General features: G+C 42.9%; 2 protein-coding genes across 3 annotated transcripts; both read left to right on the forward strand.

Annotated features, from left to right (window-relative positions):
• Nucleotides 1-201: 201 nt before the first annotated feature.
• Nucleotides 202-2,760, forward strand: LOC310960281 (DELTA-sagatoxin-Srs1a-like). 2 transcript variants are annotated; one of them, XM_083931938.1, is made up of 3 exons: nucleotides 202-278; nucleotides 1,623-1,794; nucleotides 1,887-2,760. In XM_083931938.1, the coding sequence occupies exons 2-3, from the start codon at nucleotides 1,643-1,645 to the stop codon at nucleotides 2,302-2,304; spliced, it is 570 nt and encodes a 189-aa protein (XP_083788064.1). In that variant the 5' UTR covers nucleotides 202-278; nucleotides 1,623-1,642; the 3' UTR covers nucleotides 2,305-2,760. The 2 variants fall into 2 exon arrangements, with proteins under 2 accessions (XP_083788064.1, XP_083788065.1); XM_083931939.1 differs by having other exon boundaries at nucleotides 204-278; nucleotides 1,626-1,794.
• A 3,291-nt stretch (nucleotides 2,761-6,051) lies between these two features.
• Nucleotides 6,052-18,470, forward strand: LOC310959284 (pyruvate dehydrogenase (acetyl-transferring) kinase isozyme 2, mitochondrial-like). Its single transcript, XM_083930578.1, has 11 exons — nucleotides 6,052-6,296; nucleotides 8,317-8,458; nucleotides 10,243-10,314; nucleotides 10,449-10,636; nucleotides 10,849-10,938; nucleotides 12,298-12,375; nucleotides 12,493-12,569; nucleotides 13,174-13,272; nucleotides 14,156-14,266; nucleotides 14,474-14,587; nucleotides 16,023-18,470. The coding sequence occupies exons 1-11, from the start codon at nucleotides 6,164-6,166 to the stop codon at nucleotides 16,164-16,166; spliced, it is 1,248 nt and encodes a 415-aa protein (XP_083786704.1). The 5' UTR covers nucleotides 6,052-6,163; the 3' UTR covers nucleotides 16,167-18,470.
• The last annotated feature ends 1,885 nt before the right edge of the window (nucleotides 18,471-20,355 follow it).

Genomic DNA, 20,355 nt, shown 5'->3' on the forward strand with positions numbered 1-20,355 from the left:
TTATGAGAAAGTGAAAGTTGTGCAATGAGAACAAGGGGACTTTCCTAATAGTCCAACCGTCCAGGTCTCTGCGTTCTAGATAGGTGGAGTGACATTCCTGCGGGAACACTATGACAAGGAACGTGGGTGTGGTGTATGATTCCTTTCAATCAAACTAGCTTGGATGGAAAATTTCTTAAAAATCTCCATCATCTGTTTAAGAAGGCAACCTTTGAGGTCGACGTGCAGAGCTTTCAGCTGACCCCTCAGAGGTGTTCATCCCACGCAAGTACAGTCAGGTAGGTCTGAGGAAATTACAAGATAATGCTTCTTTCAGGAGCCTAAGCTGGTCTCTGATTCAGCACATTTTGGATACTATGGATTTTCTTTCTGATTATTGGGAAGACATGAGTAAACAACTAACAACAGACATTCATTTACCATTACTCTAGTATTTAAAGTTTTATTTTTCATATTCTTTTTTTTAATGATGTGCTTTCCTGTTGACAGATTCCAATTGTGCATGTTTAGCTGAACTGTTTCGCACTAAAAGGCTCCTCAGGCAACACAATTAGTGAATCAATTAATTATTTAACGGGATATCTGCCAACTTGACATTGTCTTCATTTCACATATAATCAGGACCAACGTGCATAGCACTTTACAAGAGACTTCCTAAGAAATGATTAGGAAAGGATGGACTTGGAAAATGTGATTATTTAATCTAATATTGGGAATGTTTTGTGTTACATGTGGATCATTCAGGTAAAAAAATAAATACATCTGGAATTAATTAATTTAGCTCTAAGAGGCACACCTCTATAAGAGAGACGAGTGAGTCGACCTGCTGGCAATATGCTCTTAAGAAGAAGATTTCCTTTATATGTCCCGCAATGGGGAAATTCCATTTTCACTCTATTATTATCACACACACACACACACACACACACACACACACCCTACATACATGCAATTAATGGAGAGATGTTAGAGCGAGGGGGCTGCCAGTGACCGGCGCCCCGAGCAGTTGGGGGTTAGGTGCCTTGCTCAAAGCACCTCGGTAGTGCCCAGGAGATGAACTGGCACCTCTCCAACCACCAGTCCACAATCCATTCATGGTCCACACAGGGACTCGAATCAGTGACCCTCTGGTTCCCAGCCAAGTCACCTATGGACTGAGCTACTGCCGCCCAAGCTGTTAGGGTCTGTCCGTATTTATCGTATCATTCTACAAGAGCCAAATATCTTCTGACTCTTATCAGAACAATAGAAAATGACGCGTATCACATCGTTTTGAAAAATATCGTGACATCCCGGGGCTTTATCCAACACTTATTCAAATGTATCTGGTGCATATGCTCAATCTCTGATCCTTGGATCCCCTGACTTTTCCTCCAGCGCCACCCTCAGGATGAATTGTAATAACTTTGGTGATCTGTTCAGTTGCCATTTAGCACCATCATCAGGTCAAAACAAAAATTGTACAATTTTATGTGTTGGTTAAATTGTTTGACTGTCATTATATTAACTAAATAATATTCGTGGAAGTCATTTTAAAAGCTAAACTGGCAGCTTTAAGTTGCAGTGAGTGTAGACTACGTGAGATTGCAGGTGACAATAAAATAACTTGAACTCCTATGTAGCAGGTGGTCACACTGCAGATATGGACAACTTCCAGGGTTTGGACGTTGCGAGTGGGGTTACGGATACAGGACTTTCAATTGGATCAAAAATTGCTCAGCTAATACCAACGCAACGGCAGTGCAACATCGAGCTTTCAAATGAGAGTTCTGACTACAAGCTCTGTAACCCCAGGTAACTGCAAGATTTGTGTATCCGTATATTCCTTCTTATTTTTAAATCCATCCTCGTATCATTTAGACGTTTTCTACGATTTCTGCTTCCAGTATGTACATCGATAGTGGACGCTGCACCATTCCACTGCCCCCTAGCATCGGCCCGTCCTCATCTGGAGAGGCGTTGTTTGTCAAGACTCCCAACACAGCAGGAGGATCTGTCGGCATCTTTACCTATGACCTCCTGAATATTTCTACAAAAAACACCTCTAAGAAAATAGCTGTGCTGTTCCAGGTGCCATTTGACCATAAGTTGAAGTCAAACACGTACGCAGTGGGAATCTTAGACATCGGCACAGAGTGTAACCGTGATCTTTTCCGTGAAATGTCTAAAAATACAAACCCAACATTTGTCAGAGGCAAAGCAAAAGGCCCTGGTCTGACCCATGAGAGTGAAGATGTCACCATCAAGGCCACCATGTCTAACTGTTACAAACCTGTCATGAAGGTGCAAGTGAGTGACGTCTGAGAGAAACTTGTGGAACTGTTCTTTCCAGCAATTATTCTGTTTTGAGGGTGATGTGCTAATAGTCAGACCTAATATGCAATATGTTGCATCAAAGTTCATAAGCTTTGGAGAAACTATTTGTTTATTTTGTATTCATGCTCACATAGCCTTATCATATATAACTGTTTTTCATTGGTCCTAATCTCCATAATATTACTCTACATGTTAGTTTGCTGTAGCCTATGCCTCAGTAAGGGTTATCTGTGCCTTCACTTAGTATCAGTAATTCTCAGCCATGTTAGCAACATGGTTCAAGGATGCAGATGTTCTCAACGGGATGAATTGCAATCATTTTGATGATCATGAATCTTTTCCTTTGGCACTATCATCAGGTCAACATTTCCGTTTGGTTTATGACAAAAAAATAAATCTATTTCACTGTTATTGTTTTTGCTGTTCTTGGTTTTATCTGCTAGTTTCCCCCCTGAAAAGTTCTTTGTAACCTTGTTAAGAAAAATGCTATGGAAATAAAGTTTATAAAACAGAGAGTGAAAGCAATGAAGAAGAATTACTTTATTTTTATCCCACACGGGGAAATTCAATTTTCACTCTTATTATCATACATGTTACACACACAGACCCGAAATACACACATGCACAACCAGGACCTATACATGCAATTGAGGAGAGATGTTAGAGCGAGGGGGCTGCCAGTGACCAGCGCCCCGAGCAGTTGGGGGTTCGGTGCCTTGCTCAACAGCACCTCGGCAGTGCCCAGGAGATGAACTGGCATCTCTCCAGCCACCAGTCCACGCTCCATACATGGTCCACACAGGGACTTGAACCGGCGACCCTACGGTTCCCAGCCAAGTCACCTATGGACTGAGCTACTGCCGCCCCTCAATGCTATCCTGTCCGATTTTGTCCTGTTCTGCCACACTCACATCTGAAGGACTCTGGGTTCTTGGATGTACCTGGTAGCTAAAGCATGTAGACCATAGACCACGTCTGCCGCATTCTGGTCCTGGAGGGCCACTGTCCTGCATGTTTAAGGTTTCTCCCTGCTCTAACACACCTGGTTCTAACGATTTTAAAACCTGTGGCAAGCACATAATTAGAATCAGCTGTGTAAATGCAGGGAGAAACCTAAAAAATGCGGGACAGTGGACCTCCAGGATTGGAATTGGATAGCCCTGCCATAGACTGTATAAAAAAGGGACGTAGCATACCCGTCGGGGTCCGCTCTCTCAGCTTGATCCAATCATACTCGCCTATGGGAGTCGCCATCTTGTCAGACTTTGACTCCGCCTCATTTCCTCTGACCAAAAAAGGGCATTGATGTGACGTTGGGGGGAGGGAGATACATCCATCTGGCTGACGTATACCTCTGAGGAGAAGTGAGGGCCAGCAGCTAGCTGTCACTCAAGAGGCAGCGCCCCTAATTATTCATAAACCTTAAGCTCCAATAAAATAAAAACTAGCCTGGTACAAAAAAATTCAAATAGGTTTAGGTTTTTAATTTAAATAGGTTTAATTATGCTGTGAAAATGGCCTGTTTAACATGAGGGTCAATGAGACATTTCTCTATTGTGCAAACTGCCCCTAGTGGCCCGTCAGAGAACTGCAGGCTTTGGCACTTCCTTATTGGATTGGTTCGCACCTACCTTGTAATTTAAAAAAAGGGACTGAGCGCTATCACAGTCCCGTCCATACACCCTCCCAACCCAATCAGAATCAATCACAGCTGTCAGTCATGACATTTCACTCTGTTTTTATACCATCAAATAACTACAGTATTGGATCTAATATGAGACGACCCTGATTATAAGACGTCCTTTTTTAAGAACCATTCTTGGAAACATTTTGAAGACCAAATCTTGTTTTAACAAAGAAATAATGTTATTTGCAAATAAGGATTATAAAAGCACTTAAGCTGAATAACGGCTCTTGTAATGAGAATTCCATCATTCCTCTTTTTACTACTCACACAGTCTGCTGTCAGTCTCCTGGAAGCAATTTGAGGACCATGGTACGATTTTCTCTGACTGTTTGCATTTTTAAGAAGGCCTTTTTTGGTCTCACCATCTTCGAACATTAAAGTCTGTGAGCCCGTATTTCTTGGCTGCTTGACAGTTGATCTATGACTCTGCTGCGTTAATCACCATTATCTTCAAATTGGTGTCATCACTCCTCCTCAGTTGTTGGCTAACTTGGCTGACTTTTGAGTGCCTTTTTTTGGGACTGTGTCTCTCCATCTTTCAGGCCCCTGTTGCTTTAAGCTAGTTGTGACTGTAAGCAAACGTTACACTATAAACAATGGCTCTGTAAACTGTTGTGACTGATGGCTCATCATGAAAGGAACACTCGTTTTACAGAGTTTTGGCGCCATCTGTTGTTGTGACTGTATATTGACATGTAATGCACACACTGACTTAGTGACTGGCCTTTGAGTCTAGACCCCCAAAATAAGACAAGCCCGTATTTCCTGGGAAAAAAAACCCTGTCTAATATTCTGGCCTATACATTCATTAAAACCAAACTTATCATAAAGATTAACACTTGGACAAACATCAGCGTGATTAGGGGTATGAAACACACACACACACACACACACACACACACAGACACACACACACACACACACACACACACACACACACACACACACACACACACACACACACACACACACACACACACACACACACACACACACACACCTTACTGAGCTATTCCTGAATAGATATGTGCTATATAATGTCCTCTGCACCGGTGACAACCTATCTGTTACTGACACACACATTTGCCTTTTGATCGTCTTTCTTGAACGACATACATTTGAATAATGATCGGTTCTTGGGGGGCAAGTACCCTAAAGCACGGGCACGCCCTAAGTGTCTAGAAGCAAGTAAGCCTATCATCAAATGTTGTGTAAATGTATTTTCACAAATGAATCTTTGCTTATAACACAATGCATTCGTGTTAATGTATATTTTCTGACATATTTTTACAAAAAAGAACCGTAGTCAAGATTATCAAACAATTTGGTGGACCCCCTTGCAGTAACTCTGAGGCCCCCTGGGAGGTCCCGGGCCCCCTGTTGGAGATCTCTGGTTTAAACACTCCACCCTTAGAGAAGCAAGTGTTGACGTGAAATAATCAGCACCAGAGCAATTTCATTTATAAGCAAGTGGACTTGGTTATTTGTCTAGGAAGAGTTGGACCAGTCCCAGCCTGGTCCTGGTCCTGGTCCAGTCCCACCCTGGTCAGATGCGCACATGAACTGATGAAGCCTCTTGGATGAGAGGTGAAACGTCTTCCTAGACAAATAACCAAGTCCAGTTGCTTTTGACTGAAAGTGCTTTGAGGACAATGATGACCTGGACAAATGAGAACATTCACGGGCGTATTGAAACAATCAGCGTTTTTATCCATAGCCGTGATTAAAGAACTGTGATAACTTCTTTGTAAACAGGATCGTGTCAGACGTGTGGGCTGATGATAGCACAGTAAGCACACAAGGTGACACTTTTCCATCCGTGCTGTTTATGACGGAGGAGCGTTATATAAATATGACCCTTACGCGCGCACACACACACACACACACACACACACACACACGCCTCCTTGTTTACCATCTTCCTACAGTTAAAGTAGGTGGGATTCCTGGGATCCTATTGGCTGGCTGCCTCCCACCTCGCTCTCCCATTGGCTGAGGTCGTCTGATAAGTAAGAGTTCCATGTGCAGGTCTGCAGACTGTAAGCATCTCCTGGACTACACGACTGCGCCTTTACATATACAAGTACCACTCAGCTCTTTTTTTACGGCAGCGGACCTTTTTCTTTAAATCTCATATAAATATATATTCATATCTATTTTATGATGACGAGTAAGATGAAGTTTGTTCGGTCTCTGATGAAGACAGCAGCGCTGGCCAACGTGCCCAAACACGTCGATCACTTCTCCAAGTTCTCCCCCTCTCCTCTGTCCATGAAGCAGTTCTTGGACTTCGGTGAGTTATCACTGTGTGGTTGCGTTTGCGTATTTATCATTTATTATTTTTCCACTCTTACTTTATTTCCTTTGCTTGCTTCGAATTCAAGTTGACAGGCTATTGTTTATATGCATGGTATTAAAGTAAATGGCATCTGGGAATTCCCTGATCGATTCCTTCTGCAACCCCTGTGTTGTAGTTAGTCGTTGCTTAAAGTCAGCAATCGGGCAGGACGTTGACAAAGAGAAAGGGCAGTTTCTGTCATAAAATGTTTCCTCTCATCGGGTGGATTTCACAACCTCACCTCCTCAGTGAAGGGAAAACAAGCTGTCATCCTGCAGCCACCTCCGGCTGCAGAGATCCCAGTGTGTGAATGACGCTGCTGCTCGTGTTAACGAAGTTAATGGTAAAGACAAGGACAGAAAATGATGATGACTTTATTTAGGGACTGTACACAAGTTATTAGGGGGTACTGTGACTTTTGTTAGGGTCTGTACACAAGTTATTAGGGGGTATTGTGACTTTTGTTAGGGTCTGTGCACAAGTTATTACGGGGTACTGTGACTTTATTTAGGGACTGTACACAAGTTATTAGGGGGTACTGTGACTTTTGTTAGGGTCTGTACACAAATTATTAGGGGGTATTGTGACTTTTGTTAGGGTCTGTACACAAGTTATTAGGGGGTATTGTGACTTTTGTTAGGGTCTGTACACAAATTATTACGGGGTACTGTGACTTTTGTTAGGGTCTGTACACAAGTTATTAGGGGGTATTGTGACTTTTGTTAGGGTCTGTACACAAGTTATTACGGGGTACTGTGACTTTATTTAGGGACTGTACACAAGTTATTAGGGGGTACTGTGACTTTTGTTAGGGTCCGTACACAAATTATTAGGGGGTATTGTGACTTTTGTTAGGGTCTGTACACAAGTTATTAGGGGGTATTGTGACTTTTGTTAGGGTCTGTACACAAATTATTACGGGGTACTGTGACTTTTGTTAGGGTCTGTACACAAGTTATTAGGGGGTATTGTGACTTTTGTTAGGGACTGTACACAAGTTATTAGGGGGTACTGTGACTTTTGTTAGGGTCTATACACAAGTTATTAGGGGGTACTGTGACTTTTGTTAGGGTCTGTACACAAGTTATTAGGGGGTACTGTGACTTTTGTTAGGGACTGTACACAAATTATTAGGGGGTACTGTGACTTTTGTTAGGGTCTATACACAAGTTATTAGGGGGTACTGTGACTTTTGTTAGGGTCTGTACACAAGTTATTAGGGGGTACTGTGACTTTTATTAGCGACTGTACACAAGTTATTAGGGGGTACCGGGTGCTGTTATTTTCTTTAGACTGAAGGTAAAGCAGTTGAACAGGAGCCGCAGGGGAGGTTCTTTTACCATTTTCCTGTTGAAAATGTACATTTCATTTTAGCCGTCCATTTTGCAATATTATTAATACTTAGCAAACGAAAAAGACAACTTTGACTTGAACAGCTTCTCTGTATCCGGGTTTATTAATGTTCACTTGTGGTAGGCTGGGTACACGACTAAACACGGTTTGACACTGTTAGATGAATATAGTTATGTTTATATTCGTGTATGTGTATATATGATAATGATTTAATCAGGAAGTTAATTTATGAGCAGCGGAGAAGGTGTAGGGGCTTAAAGCATAGTTCAAATCAACCCAGGTTTTTTTGGGGGGCATATTCGGTCATCAAATAAGCCATCGGGATACATTTTTTTGTGTATGAACGATTAATGGAGATACCCCGGAGAGTCGCTACAACACCGGCAGTGCTAGCTAACACTGATTAGCTCGGGGCAGCTGGTGAAGGCATGAGGCCACTGATACTGCTCAAAAATAACACCAAACGTCTGCAGTAGCATGATATGAGTTGACCGAATTTGCCGAGGAAAGACCCAGGGGTGTTTTTACACCAGAGTTACGCTTCAAATTAAGCTGATTTAATCTAAACCAGTGAAATCTTGAATTGAAATCGCTGAATGGTGTTCTCTCTCTCTCTCTCCAGGTTCAACCAACGCCTGTGAACGCACGTCGTTTGTCTTCCTTCGTCAGGAGCTTCCTGTCCGTCTGTCCAACATTATGAAGGAGATCAATCTGCTGCCGGTCCGGCTGTTGTCCACGCCCTCCGTCCAGCTGCTCCAGAGCTGGTGAGGCATAGAGATGGACGACTGAACGCTCACTGAGGGACTGACTCGTACAATATCTGATTGTCGACTGATTTACCGCCTCGTTTACTGACGGCCCCATTATGTCACTGCTGTCCCGAAAAGTCATAGAAAATCCCTCTCGAGTAAAAATGCTCACACTTATTTTGTTTTTTTTCAAAAGGAGCTTAATATTCTAGATGTACAAGGTACAAGAGTTCATGTGACATTCAGCCCAAGGTACAGACAGTTCTCGGACCCTTCAAACTTGTGAAACACTTTCAAAACTGGAGTGCTTCCTCATTTTCACGAGTACACGGTTGATAATCCGATTGCTATGAATAGCAGGCCACTGTTGGCCTCACTGTTGGCCCGGATATAATCAGATATTACATTACAGAGTGAGGAGGAGGAGGGAGGGTGGCTGAACTTTGTCCCAGTTCCTCTGCTAACCCCCGCCTTTCTTTCTCGTCTTTTTCCTCGGCTGGGCTGCTTGTTGTTGCAGCTGAGGGGAACGGCACGTTCCGATCAGCAGCTTCACTGTTGAGTGATAAACAAAGTCGTACTCTCAGCGTCATTCCTACGAAAATAGCAACTATCGGAGATATGGAAATATTGTAATGTGTTAATGTAATGAGACGCGCTTTGAGATAAAAAAAAGAGTTTCACTTTGACTTGAAAACGCTTTGGTTACAGCTGTTCTCTGTGTTTTGAATCTCTTCAATCTTTGGTCATGTATTTGATCTTTGACCTCTCTGTTGAGGACTTGTAATGTTAATGATCTTGGGAAGTTTGAAGAGTTTGGCCCACAGCTCTCTCTCTCTCTCTCTCTCTCTCTCTCTGTGTTTTCCAAAATCCTGGCAGCATGCTGTGGTGTCTCTGGGAGCTTTCTAGGAATTGCTCGAAGGAAACGATTTCTCACCACCCTCAGCTTTTTTTTCTACTCTGGTTTTGAGGGGAAAAAACAAAACAGGAAAATGTCTGACTCTAACTCTAACCGTCAGAGCCCACCTCCTCACCTCCCCTCTGCAGGGTTGTGGGTCGTCTCAGGGAACTGAAGTCACGCTGAAGTTATTTTCTTTGTATTGCATCACCACACAAACCCACACGTGTCAGGGCTGGTGATGGATGACACTGTTTACATCCTCCTCTCTCTCTATTTCTCTCTCTCTCTCTCTCTCTCTCTCTCTCTCTCTCTCTCTCTCTCTCTCTCTATTTCTCTCTCTCTCTCTCTCTCTCTCTTGCTCTGTACCAGGCCATAGTGTGGTTAGTGTTCTCCCCACCGCAGCGATTTCCTGGTTGATCCAATAAGGAAGTGCCAAAAATTGCAGTTCGCCACTAGGGACAGGTTTCATAATAGAGCAGTTTGTCATTGACCCCCATGTTAAACAGGCCGTTTTCACAGCATCATTAAACCTGTTTAAGGCCTGGTACAAAAAAGCATTCTAGTCTGTATGTTTAGGTCATATCTCCATGACAACACTGAGGGGGCTGGATTTTTTTGTACCAGGCTAGTTTTGATTTTATTGGAGGTTAAAGTTCATGAATAATTAGGGGCACAGCCTCTTAAGTGACAGCTAGCTGCTGGCTCTCACTTCTCCTCGCAGGTATCTGTCAGCCAGATGGACGTATCTCCCTCCCCCCAGCATCACATACATGCCCTTTTTTGGTAAGAGGAAATGAGGCAGAGTCAAAGTCTGACAAGATCAAGTTAAGAGAACGGACCTCATGCTCCAGCTACCACTATGTCTTGCTGGACAGTCACTGACTCTCTGGTGTTCTCTCAGGTACATCCAGAGCCTGATGGAGATCCTGGAGTTTCTGGACAAGAACCCAGATGATCACAGAGTCCTTGAGATGTGAGTGTGGCAGAACCGGACAGAATTGTAAAAGATAGCATTTTTTTTCCTTTCTCTAACCTAATCTCCGCCTTCTTCCTCTCCTCCTGTCCTTCCCCTGCTACCCCCTTCTTTCTGTCACCATCAAATCCAAGGTTTGTGGAGGTTTTGGAGGCCATAAGGAACCGGCACAATGAGGTGGTCCCCACCATGGCTCAGGGGATCATTGAGTACAAAGACACTTTTGGCCAGCAGGAGTCTGTTACCGACCACAACATCCAGTACTTCCTGGACCGCTTCTACACCAGCCGCATCTCCATCCGAATGCTCATCAACCAGCACAGTGAGCTGACACACACACACACACACACACACACACACACACACACACACACACACACACACACAGTCAAAACTACAGGCCTGTGTCCTAAACCAAGCACACACTTCCAGCTGTTTTGGACAAAAAAAAACTGATATCATAACTGCTACTACCAGTGGTACTGTGGTTGTATAGGAATAATAACTATGTCCTCTTTCTCTACTTTTTTGCAGCTCTTGTCTTCAGCGGCACCACAAATCCAGCCCACCCTTACACCATTGGTTGTATTGACTCCATGTGTGACGTGACAGAGGTTGCTCGAGGTAAACAGGCAGAGAGAGAGAGAGAGAGAGAGAGAGAGAGAGAGAGAGAGAGAGAGAGAGGCTGTCAAAGCTGGTCTTGACCAGTAGTAATTCGGTTTATATCAGCTGACATGATGTTCTAATTACAATCTCATGATAATCATTTCAGAACGTGTGTTCATTATCATGTGACTCCAGTAAATACAGATATAGAGTGAATAACATAGAGTACAACTGACAAAAACATCAAATAGATTATGTAGTTTATTTGGTTGTTTTAAATTGCAGCTTTATATGACACCAGGTTGGATTACACAGGGACCCTGGCCCCCTGAAAGTCCCACATTCACTGAATTTTAGTTGGTTTGTAATTTAATTTAGTTTAATCCAATATCCAAAAAGTGAATCTGGGACAGGTCTATCTTAGTGTCCGATGTAAGGTAAATGCTGTCATGTGTAGTCTGAAGTGTGCATGTAGGTATTTGGAGGTAACAGGGCACATGCAGAATGCACAGAGTAGCAGAATAATAGGGGCCCAACAAAGCAGTGCAGTGTCTTGCATGCTGGCAAGCCCCCAGGAAGTGCCCTGAGCTGTGAAGCCAATTTGAACACAGTGCCAAATGGTGGAATTGCAACTACCGCTGATCATGGATGTATTAAGAGAACTAGATACAGCGTTCAAGGCGGCGCCCCGTTCATTCCTATGAAAACTGCACAGTGGCAGCCCCCGGTTGATCGACACTCACACTTCCACACTGTTGGGGTCCATAGAGCACGCACACTAGAGACTTCTCCTGGATCTTCCGGTTAATCGCTCTTGCTAACTTGAATGGGAAGTCAATTATTTAACCCCTGTGGCTCTTCTATACTTTCAAAATGTGATGGACCGAGCAGATCTTGGGGCTGGTGCAAGTCTCTAGTGCGCCTGCTCTATGGGCCTCAAAGTGCAGAAGTAGTGCTGATCATTTGGGTATTTTTAGATGTTGAACCTTTTTGGCTTCATGCGCCACTGAGCAGCTTTTACAGGAATGAACAGGGCTCTGCCTCAAACACTGTGTCCAGTTCTCAGTTCATGCATGCTGGCTGCCAAAATAGTACACCCTGAGAATGAAGTGTATTTAAAAACTATTTTCATCATAAACATATTTTCTTCTGTCAGTTTATCACGATCAAATAAAGCAGATTGATAACCAGGACAGGGCTGATCATCCAGTGTTTGAACAGAAAGAATCAGGGCAGCTGATGGTGATGCAACACACTCGGCCATGCTGTTTACACCGATGATAACCGTGTGTTTATCACATCTGATCTTTATGTCACCTTTATCATGTCCATGCAGGGCAAAGAATAGAGATGTTTTTGCTTTCTGTCTCTCTCTAGATGCCTATGAGAGTGCTAAGTTGCTGTGTGAGCGGTATTACCTGGGAGCGCCAGAGCTGGAGCTGAGGCAAATGAATGGTGAGACACACACAAAACACACACTTACAGTTTTTAATGCGTGGCTGTGTGTGTGTGTGTGTGTGTGTGTGTGTGTGCATGCAGCATTGACTGTTTTGCATTTTTTTCATCCCCTAGCCAACAACAACAGAGAGCCCATCCACATCTCATACATCCCCTCTCACCTGTATCACATGCTCTTTGAACTCTTCAAGGTAATACATAATGCATCTGCAATCAAACAATTTAAAAACACTGTTTTGCTATAAATACCAATAGAGCCTTTCTTCATGGTTTAAAGTGTAGAGGCAGAGTTATCCTGACTTTTAGTCCCTGGTATGGGGCAAACTCCAAAATCTCTGGGTCTTACATATCCCATAATAACAGCTCTGCATTAGACTCTCTCAGCATGAACAGTTTCAAGCTTAATCGACATCGTCCTCATGACATAAGTAGGGGCTATTTTCTCTGACTTGGCAAAGTTCCTCCAGAGGCACAGAAAACATTTTGCAACTGTTTTCAGAGACTAGCAGGACCAAACACGATGAGTGAAATCATTTTTATGTTTTAGAATTCATGAAGGGCCCCTCTAACATTATTAACGTACACACTCACTGCTGTACCCATGGCCCTCAACAGCTGTTGGTATGGAGAAGCAACAGAGGAGACTCATGTTACACCATTTTCAGTGTTTGTTCAGAATAAAATGTATGTTTAATCCTTTGATATAAGCTTATATCCGCCTTTCAATAATGTGTAAATATCGACCTGAATGTCATATGAATGAATCGCTAATAAACTTCCCTGTTCCCTCTTTAGAATGCCATGAGAGCAACTATTGAGAACCACGAGGCCAGCAGGACCCTCCCACCCATCAAAGTCATGATCGCTCTTGGTGGAGAGGACCTGTCAATCAAGGTGAGTGACTCCTCTACATACAGAACTAACAGCTCCTAAACTGTCATAGGTCTTTTTGACATGAAAAACGCAAAGTTAGCAGACCAATCACAGCTTCCAAGGTGAGTTTTACTATTTACAACTTGACTTTTGTACTTCGCGTGGACTTTAGAGCTAATGCAATGGAAACCAGAGAGACCAGATTGAAATGCAGAATGCCTTAGCAAACACAGTATTAGCTAAGCTTTATAGAACGTCACAAGTTGACAGAACAACGAAGGTATTGATTGATATTATGTCCCTAATTCTCAAACCAAAAATAGAAAGAGAAATGGCTCAGCTTAAACGTCTTTACTCCAAACCCCCCACAGTAATCCTTCCTGTACTTAAGCCATACTGCAGTATGTAACACATACAGTATGTGTACTCTAAGGTAATTAAGGGATGCTTGTTTTAAAACGCTGTCAAAAGAAGGAGTAGAGCGAATGCTTTTCTTGGTCCCCATTATGAAATAATGTGTTTTCACCCTTTGCCCCATTGTTCTGTTCAGCTGCTTGATTAGGTTACATAAACCTTATGAACCCTCATTATCATCAAGGAATCATCATCAGTCCAGATACCAAGCCCATTCATTGACATCAATGGTTCCTGCCACGTCACACATCCATATTTAGACAGGATTAACGCAGCGCTCTATTGTGTGATCCTTTCAACCTTTGCCCTAATTGCCTGCCTCGGAAAAACTGAATGTGGTTATTAAGAGTTACACACACGTATAACATGGTCATTCTGTCTATGTTTGATGCAAACAGGGTAAGATTGTTTTACTCAGCCCTTCGTAACGATTTATTTTGTCTCCATCATGGCTGCTGTGTTAACCTCCATAATCTCTGTCCCTCTCCAGATGAGTGACAGAGGAGGTGGCGTTCCCTTCAGGAAGACAGAGCGTCTGTTCAGCTACATGTACTCTACAGCTCCCAGACCCTCCATAGAAGACAAACACAGAGCCCCACTGGTGAGCAACTCACACACAAACACGTACGTTCAAACTCAATATAGATATTTGAGACATGCTAACTGGTGTGTGTGTGTGTGTGTGTGTGTGTGTGTGTGTGTGTGTGTGTGTGTGTGTGTGTGTGTGTGTGTGTGTGTGTGTGTGTGTGTGTGTGTGTGTGTGTGTGTGTGTGTGTGTGTGTGTGTGTGTGTGTGTGTGTGGGTGCAGGCAGGGTTTGGGTACGGTCTGCCCATCTCTCGTCTCTACACTCGCTACTTTCAGGGAGACTTACAGCTCTACTCTATGGAGGGTCATGGCACCGACGCAGTCATTCACCTGAAGGTAAAATACATACTAACAGCAGTCAAGTTGTCATTATTTGTGTCAAACAAGTTGTGAATTTGTTGTAATGTAACATTAAAACAGGAGATGACTAACTCTGAGCTCCACGATGGTTGTAGTAGAATCACGTGAAAAGTTCCAGGAAACTATGCTTTTTTTCATTGGTTGTTGCGTTAAATCTTACCCAGATACAATAGTGCTATTTCGGGATTGGCTATTGTGTAGCCCCTCTTTCTTTTTTTGATTGGCTGGCCGCTGGTAAGTGGCAGCTTGACTGAACTCCAGGGGATATGTGCTTGATTGTGGCTGGTACCATAGTGAGAGCAGTGCTATAAATATTTTTTCCTCATGAGAAAAACAATATGCGGCGGGAGTGCGTAACCAAAGACCGAAAAGAGTGACTGTCCCGCTCAATGTGTGACACTTGAGAGGCCTCAAGAATATGTGGTTGAATACACAGATCTGCTCGGACAAACATCTCGGTACAGCATGTTGCATCATGTGCACCATAGACTGTATATACGAGATGGACACCACGACGTCACTCACTGATTTTAGATCTTAGTCTTTTTATCTTTTTGCTGTTGCCTTTATTTTTTTGTAAACTGGTCATGACCAGAGGTGGACAAGAGGTCGTAGCTGGGGAGGAGCGCTAAGCAGCTTCAATCTGGTGCCGTTCCCTCTTAAGCTTAATGATAAAGAGAGAAACTGCCTTTTTTTTAGACATACGGTGGACTATTACTGGCGGGTGAGTTAGGAGCTTGAGTCTTTAGAATCAAAACAAGTCAAAAATCAAAAACAAGTTTACGGCTATGTCGTTGTATCGCCAAACCTCTGTCCTGTCACTAAGCATGGGGACCTGCCAACCACAAGGTAGCCACCTCCTAAAGCATCCCCTGCTTTATCATCTACTTTACTCTAATTTACTAAATGAACATCATGCTGTCTTAAAGAAGACATAAACTAACGATTAAACCTTACACTAATTAGGAAAATGTTTAGGTAATAAATCAAGTGAGAAAAGAGGGTAATTTCCCCATTTAAATGACAGAGAATGCAGGCTTAAGGCTGCGGCACTTACGCATTGGCTTCACTTTTCACAACCAGAAGCTATGTCCATCTTTATTATACACTCTATGATACATACACACGCATGTATGTTAGCATGAGCAGTGATAAGTGCAGATAACTGAACAGACTGTAAGACTCAGGACTGTGATTTGAAATAGCCAAACTGGAATCACAGTTACACCATCCAGCAACAACACAGGTAACTTCAGGCTAACGCTAAGATGTGTTCAGGTGAACTGCTTTTACAGTTTCACTAGCAAAATAAATGAACGCCAAAAATCTCCCCAACTGAATAAAATAAAGACAGCGAGTAAAGATTCATGTGTCACTCCTGCTTTTAAGTCTATTATCCGTCTGTCTCTAGGCATTGTCTACAGACTCAGTGGAGAGGCTGCCGGTTTTTAACAAGACCGCTCTGCGTCACTACAAGCTGAGTTTGGAGGCAGACGATTGGTGCATCCCCTCAAAGGAGCCGCTGGACCTGGCCGTGTACCGTGCTGCCAAGTGATTCAGAAGTGAAATGACAAAAAACCCTTGCAAGCTGACCATGAAACGTCCTACGAAGGAAGGGCATTTTGGGACCAGAACTATTAGTCCGGCGGTGGACGGGAGCTCAAGTGAATCTAAAGAGAAGGCAGAGGATCGTTGTGATTTCTTGGGCACTTCCTTGATTGGAGTGATCGTCATCTTCCTGTCTGACAAGAAAAAAGGTTCAAATTCAAAGTCAAGACAGCTGACAGCGGAAGATGCAGTGGTAGAATTCCAGTCAGAGAGAGAGAAGGCGAGATGAAGGTCGCTTGAGCTGTTGTGATCGTTATCTGACCGATGTAGAGTGCTGCAGGGATGACGTGTTTTTGTAGGCCGACCCTGAGGTTAGCATCACCCCGGTTCCCTCGACCGAAAAGCCGATGGAACTTTTGGTAACACTTTCTATGAAGACCACATCTCTAGTGCATTATGATGCATTCATAATGCTTCATGACTAAACTCATTAATACAAGTAATGCTATATGACTACATTCATAATCACATATAATGCCGTCTGATGCACTATATCAACAGTCATAACAGATCATAGATGTGACTTATGATGTTGATGATGATGATTTACAAGTGTCTTATGGATGCTCTTGACTAGTTATAAACTAGAGGTTGACTGATAATGACTTATAATACTCTATGACTACATATACGCAGCTATACTCTCTAAACAATCAACTGTAGCATCCACTGGACCTTGATGTATTGCAGAAAATTTGCTCTGTGGCAAACAAAAGTATATTATACTTACACATTCGGTTCAGATATCCATTGCACTTTTATGATCAACAGGCTGTAAATGAACTAAACGATGACATGACTTCAACGTCACCACCACTAATGTCCAACTGATGTCGCGTGTGCGGCATTATAATGTTTCTTTTCTTAAGACGCGTACAGGCTTCAGAATTCACGGGTGGGGTATTTACTGACATATTTTATGTCGTAGAGAGAAACATGAAAAGAGCTTGTGTCTGTTAACCACAGACGTAATTTCATAACCTGACTCCGCCGGATGGATTGATTCTCATTTGCTCAGCATATCCATCTGGGAACTCTGGTTTGGAGATCTTTTGGACAAAGGGCAAAATACTGGTTGCTGATTGGATAAATCATCCGTCTATCACCAACATACGGGCCAAATCAAGCTATCAGATCAGCGTAGAGGCATAGAGGCATAGCTCAGAAAGTAAACAACATGTCAGTAAAGGATATTTGCCGTTTGTGTAACGCAAATTTACGGATCAAAGGCCCAATTTCGGGTGCCTGCTCCATATTCCAACAGAAGGATCCAAGAGAAAAAAGCATTAGCGAGCGGCTAACAGAATTAGTGCTACCGCTGTTTGAAAATGTGTCTAGATCAGGTTGCGTCACACTTAAACCCGCCTCAAAACCAACGCTGATTGGACGTTCGCCTCGCAAACAACTCCAAATTTTCTCCATTGCACGTTACCAGACTGTTGCGCCAGTAAAATACAATGGAGCTTGCAAGATCAGAATGGTCTCACAAGGCTACTTATTTCAGGAATCTCACCAAAAACCTCAATGACCTCAGGACGAGGGAACAGGAAAAGCAAAAATGATAACTAATCTCTGGGTTTCAGGACTCATTCCTGCAGCACTCTGTTGGAATTGTTATTTACAAATGTGTTTCACTCAAATATTAGACATGTTTTGCTGATTCCTTTTAATAAAGGTTTATTAGGGTGCTTTACAGCCAATCAGGTCTTTAGGTATGGAGGTGTTTTGCTCAGACAATAAGTGCCTATGCATGTTGACAGAGAGACAGAGTTCTTGTTCTACAAGAAACTATGCATTTCCTCTCTCCTGGTGTCAGACTATGCAGAGTTTTACTTTTGTTTGTCTTGTATGAAAATAAGCAAATTCTTCCTTGAATTCTTTTTGTTTTGTTTCCAGCTGCTCAGTTACTGATAAAGGTTAAGGATCATGTACGTTGGAGTTTAGCAGATACTGTAAAACTGAGTTATGTAAACTTGACAGCGTTGGTTATCCATTAATCAGCGGAGCTACAAGAGAAGAATGTGCCTTTATCAGTGTTTTATTGAAGACCTGTAATGAGTACAATGAGTATATCTGACATAACTGTCTGTTATACTGTTTAATGTGATTCACTGTGTGTATTCGCAGATATGTGTGACTCAGATATCGTGTTAGGGTGCTATTTGAAGTGTCCGTATTCTATTGTATATTTGAAGTGAATTGTTCATAGTGGATAAATTCTATTTTTATAAAGAAATGTTTGGAAAATAAATTGTCCTGAACTTGATTTAACTTCTGTGCTTATCATATTTGAGTGAACTCAATTCTGCTGATGAGGGATTGTGGAAGCCGGTTCCTGGTAGTTGTATTGACACAGAGAGTGTGTGTGTGTGTGTACGTGCGTGTGTGTGTGTGTGTGTGTGTGTGTGTGTGTGTACATGTGTGTGTGTGTGTGTGTGTGTGTGTGTGTGTGTGTGTGTGTGTGTGTGTTTCACAGACCATGAACTGTGCAAGTAATAGACCTGAACATGGAGCAATCAGAGTTATATAACAGAAGATGTACAATAATGTGTGCGTGTGTTTGTGTGCATTTGTGTGTGTGTGTGTGTGTGTGTGTGTGTGTGTGTGTGCGTGTGTGTGTGTGTGTGTGTTTCTTTGTGTAAATGATCTGGAATAGCTTGCAACAGTACAGGGGTCAATGCAAGGACTTTGGCCGCCATGCAGGGTGTGTATGTTGGGACTCCAGTTATCATGCACTGGGTGTATGTGTGTGGTTCTTTGCCAAAGTCAGAGAAATTGTAAGGTCAGGTAAATAATTGAGTTGATTGATGGAGTGACTGGTGGGGTTGCGGCGATGGTGCTATTGAACAGCAAAAAAGGTGTAAAGGCTCCAGGTTGCAACAAACCGGTCGGTCAACATCTACTGAAATAAACCAGAGCCTCCACCGTGTCAGTGTTAGTGAGGCTGTTGACAAATCCCATTAAAAGAACAAAACCAACAATGTGCTGGTTATTTTGGGCTTTCTGGTGTAGCCAGCAAACATCCGAGCCAAGACTTCTGACATGAGAATGGAGCTGGAATTGAGAAACGGTGTCACTATAAACAGATATCTGCACATAAATGCAGACAAATAATAACAAAAGGTTAATGAAAAGCTAAATTGCCGTCAGATGATAGCAAATGGGTCTCCACATGGACTGTTTACCTGCATAGAACCAAAGCATGCTCAAATGTCATTGGTAAATACAACTCGGACTACAAACATAACCAGACCGCTTTCACAACCCAAATCTCACACACACACACACACACACACACACACACACACACACACACACACACACACACACACACACACACACACACACACACACACACACACACACACACACACACACACACACACACACACACACACACACACACACACACACACTTCAACCAAAGCCGGTTCATGGCAGAGTAGTTTGAACCGGTTATGTAATGTGTGGTCCGCCGCAGACGGGCATGGTCCAGGTGACCCTACACTGGAGTTGAACAGTCTGTACGTGATGTCTGACACAACAACGACATCTTAAACACAAACAAAAGCACAAAAACCCCTTTTAGACTGAAACTAAAGCGCTCTGTTTGGGTTCCTGGACTCTTTAATAACTCAAAGCCAGACTTAACTCTGTTTTACCACATTGAAACGTGATGAATGTTCCTGAGTTTAAAGATTACTAATGAACACGATTTTTAAAATCATGGCATGTTTTAGAAGTCTGCTACGGAAAAATTAACTGTAAAACTGTCCTGCATGTTTTCGGTTTCTCCCTGCTCCAACACACCTGACTCTAATGCTCTGCTCGTTATCAAGCAGCAGAAGCTTGTCACAGGTTCACTTATCATTAGATTCAGGTGTGTTGGAGCAGGGAGAAGCCTAAAACATGCAGGACAGTGGCCCTCCAGGAGCAGGCGTGGGCACCCCTGTTCTAGTTCATGGGTGTCAAAGTGATCCAGTAAAGGGCCGTGTGGCTGCAGGTTTTCATTCCAACCAATCAAAAACACACCTGGTCCAACAAATCAACTGTGTGAAGACAGTTCAGGTGATTGAGTAAGTCGAGTCAGGTGTGTTCTTGCTTGGTTGGAATGAAAACCTGCAGCCACACGGCCC

Source organism: Echiichthys vipera, assembly GCF_963691815.1.
Source record: "Echiichthys vipera genome assembly, chromosome: 17".
Taxonomy (NCBI): domain Eukaryota; kingdom Metazoa; phylum Chordata; class Actinopteri; order Perciformes; family Trachinidae; genus Echiichthys; species Echiichthys vipera.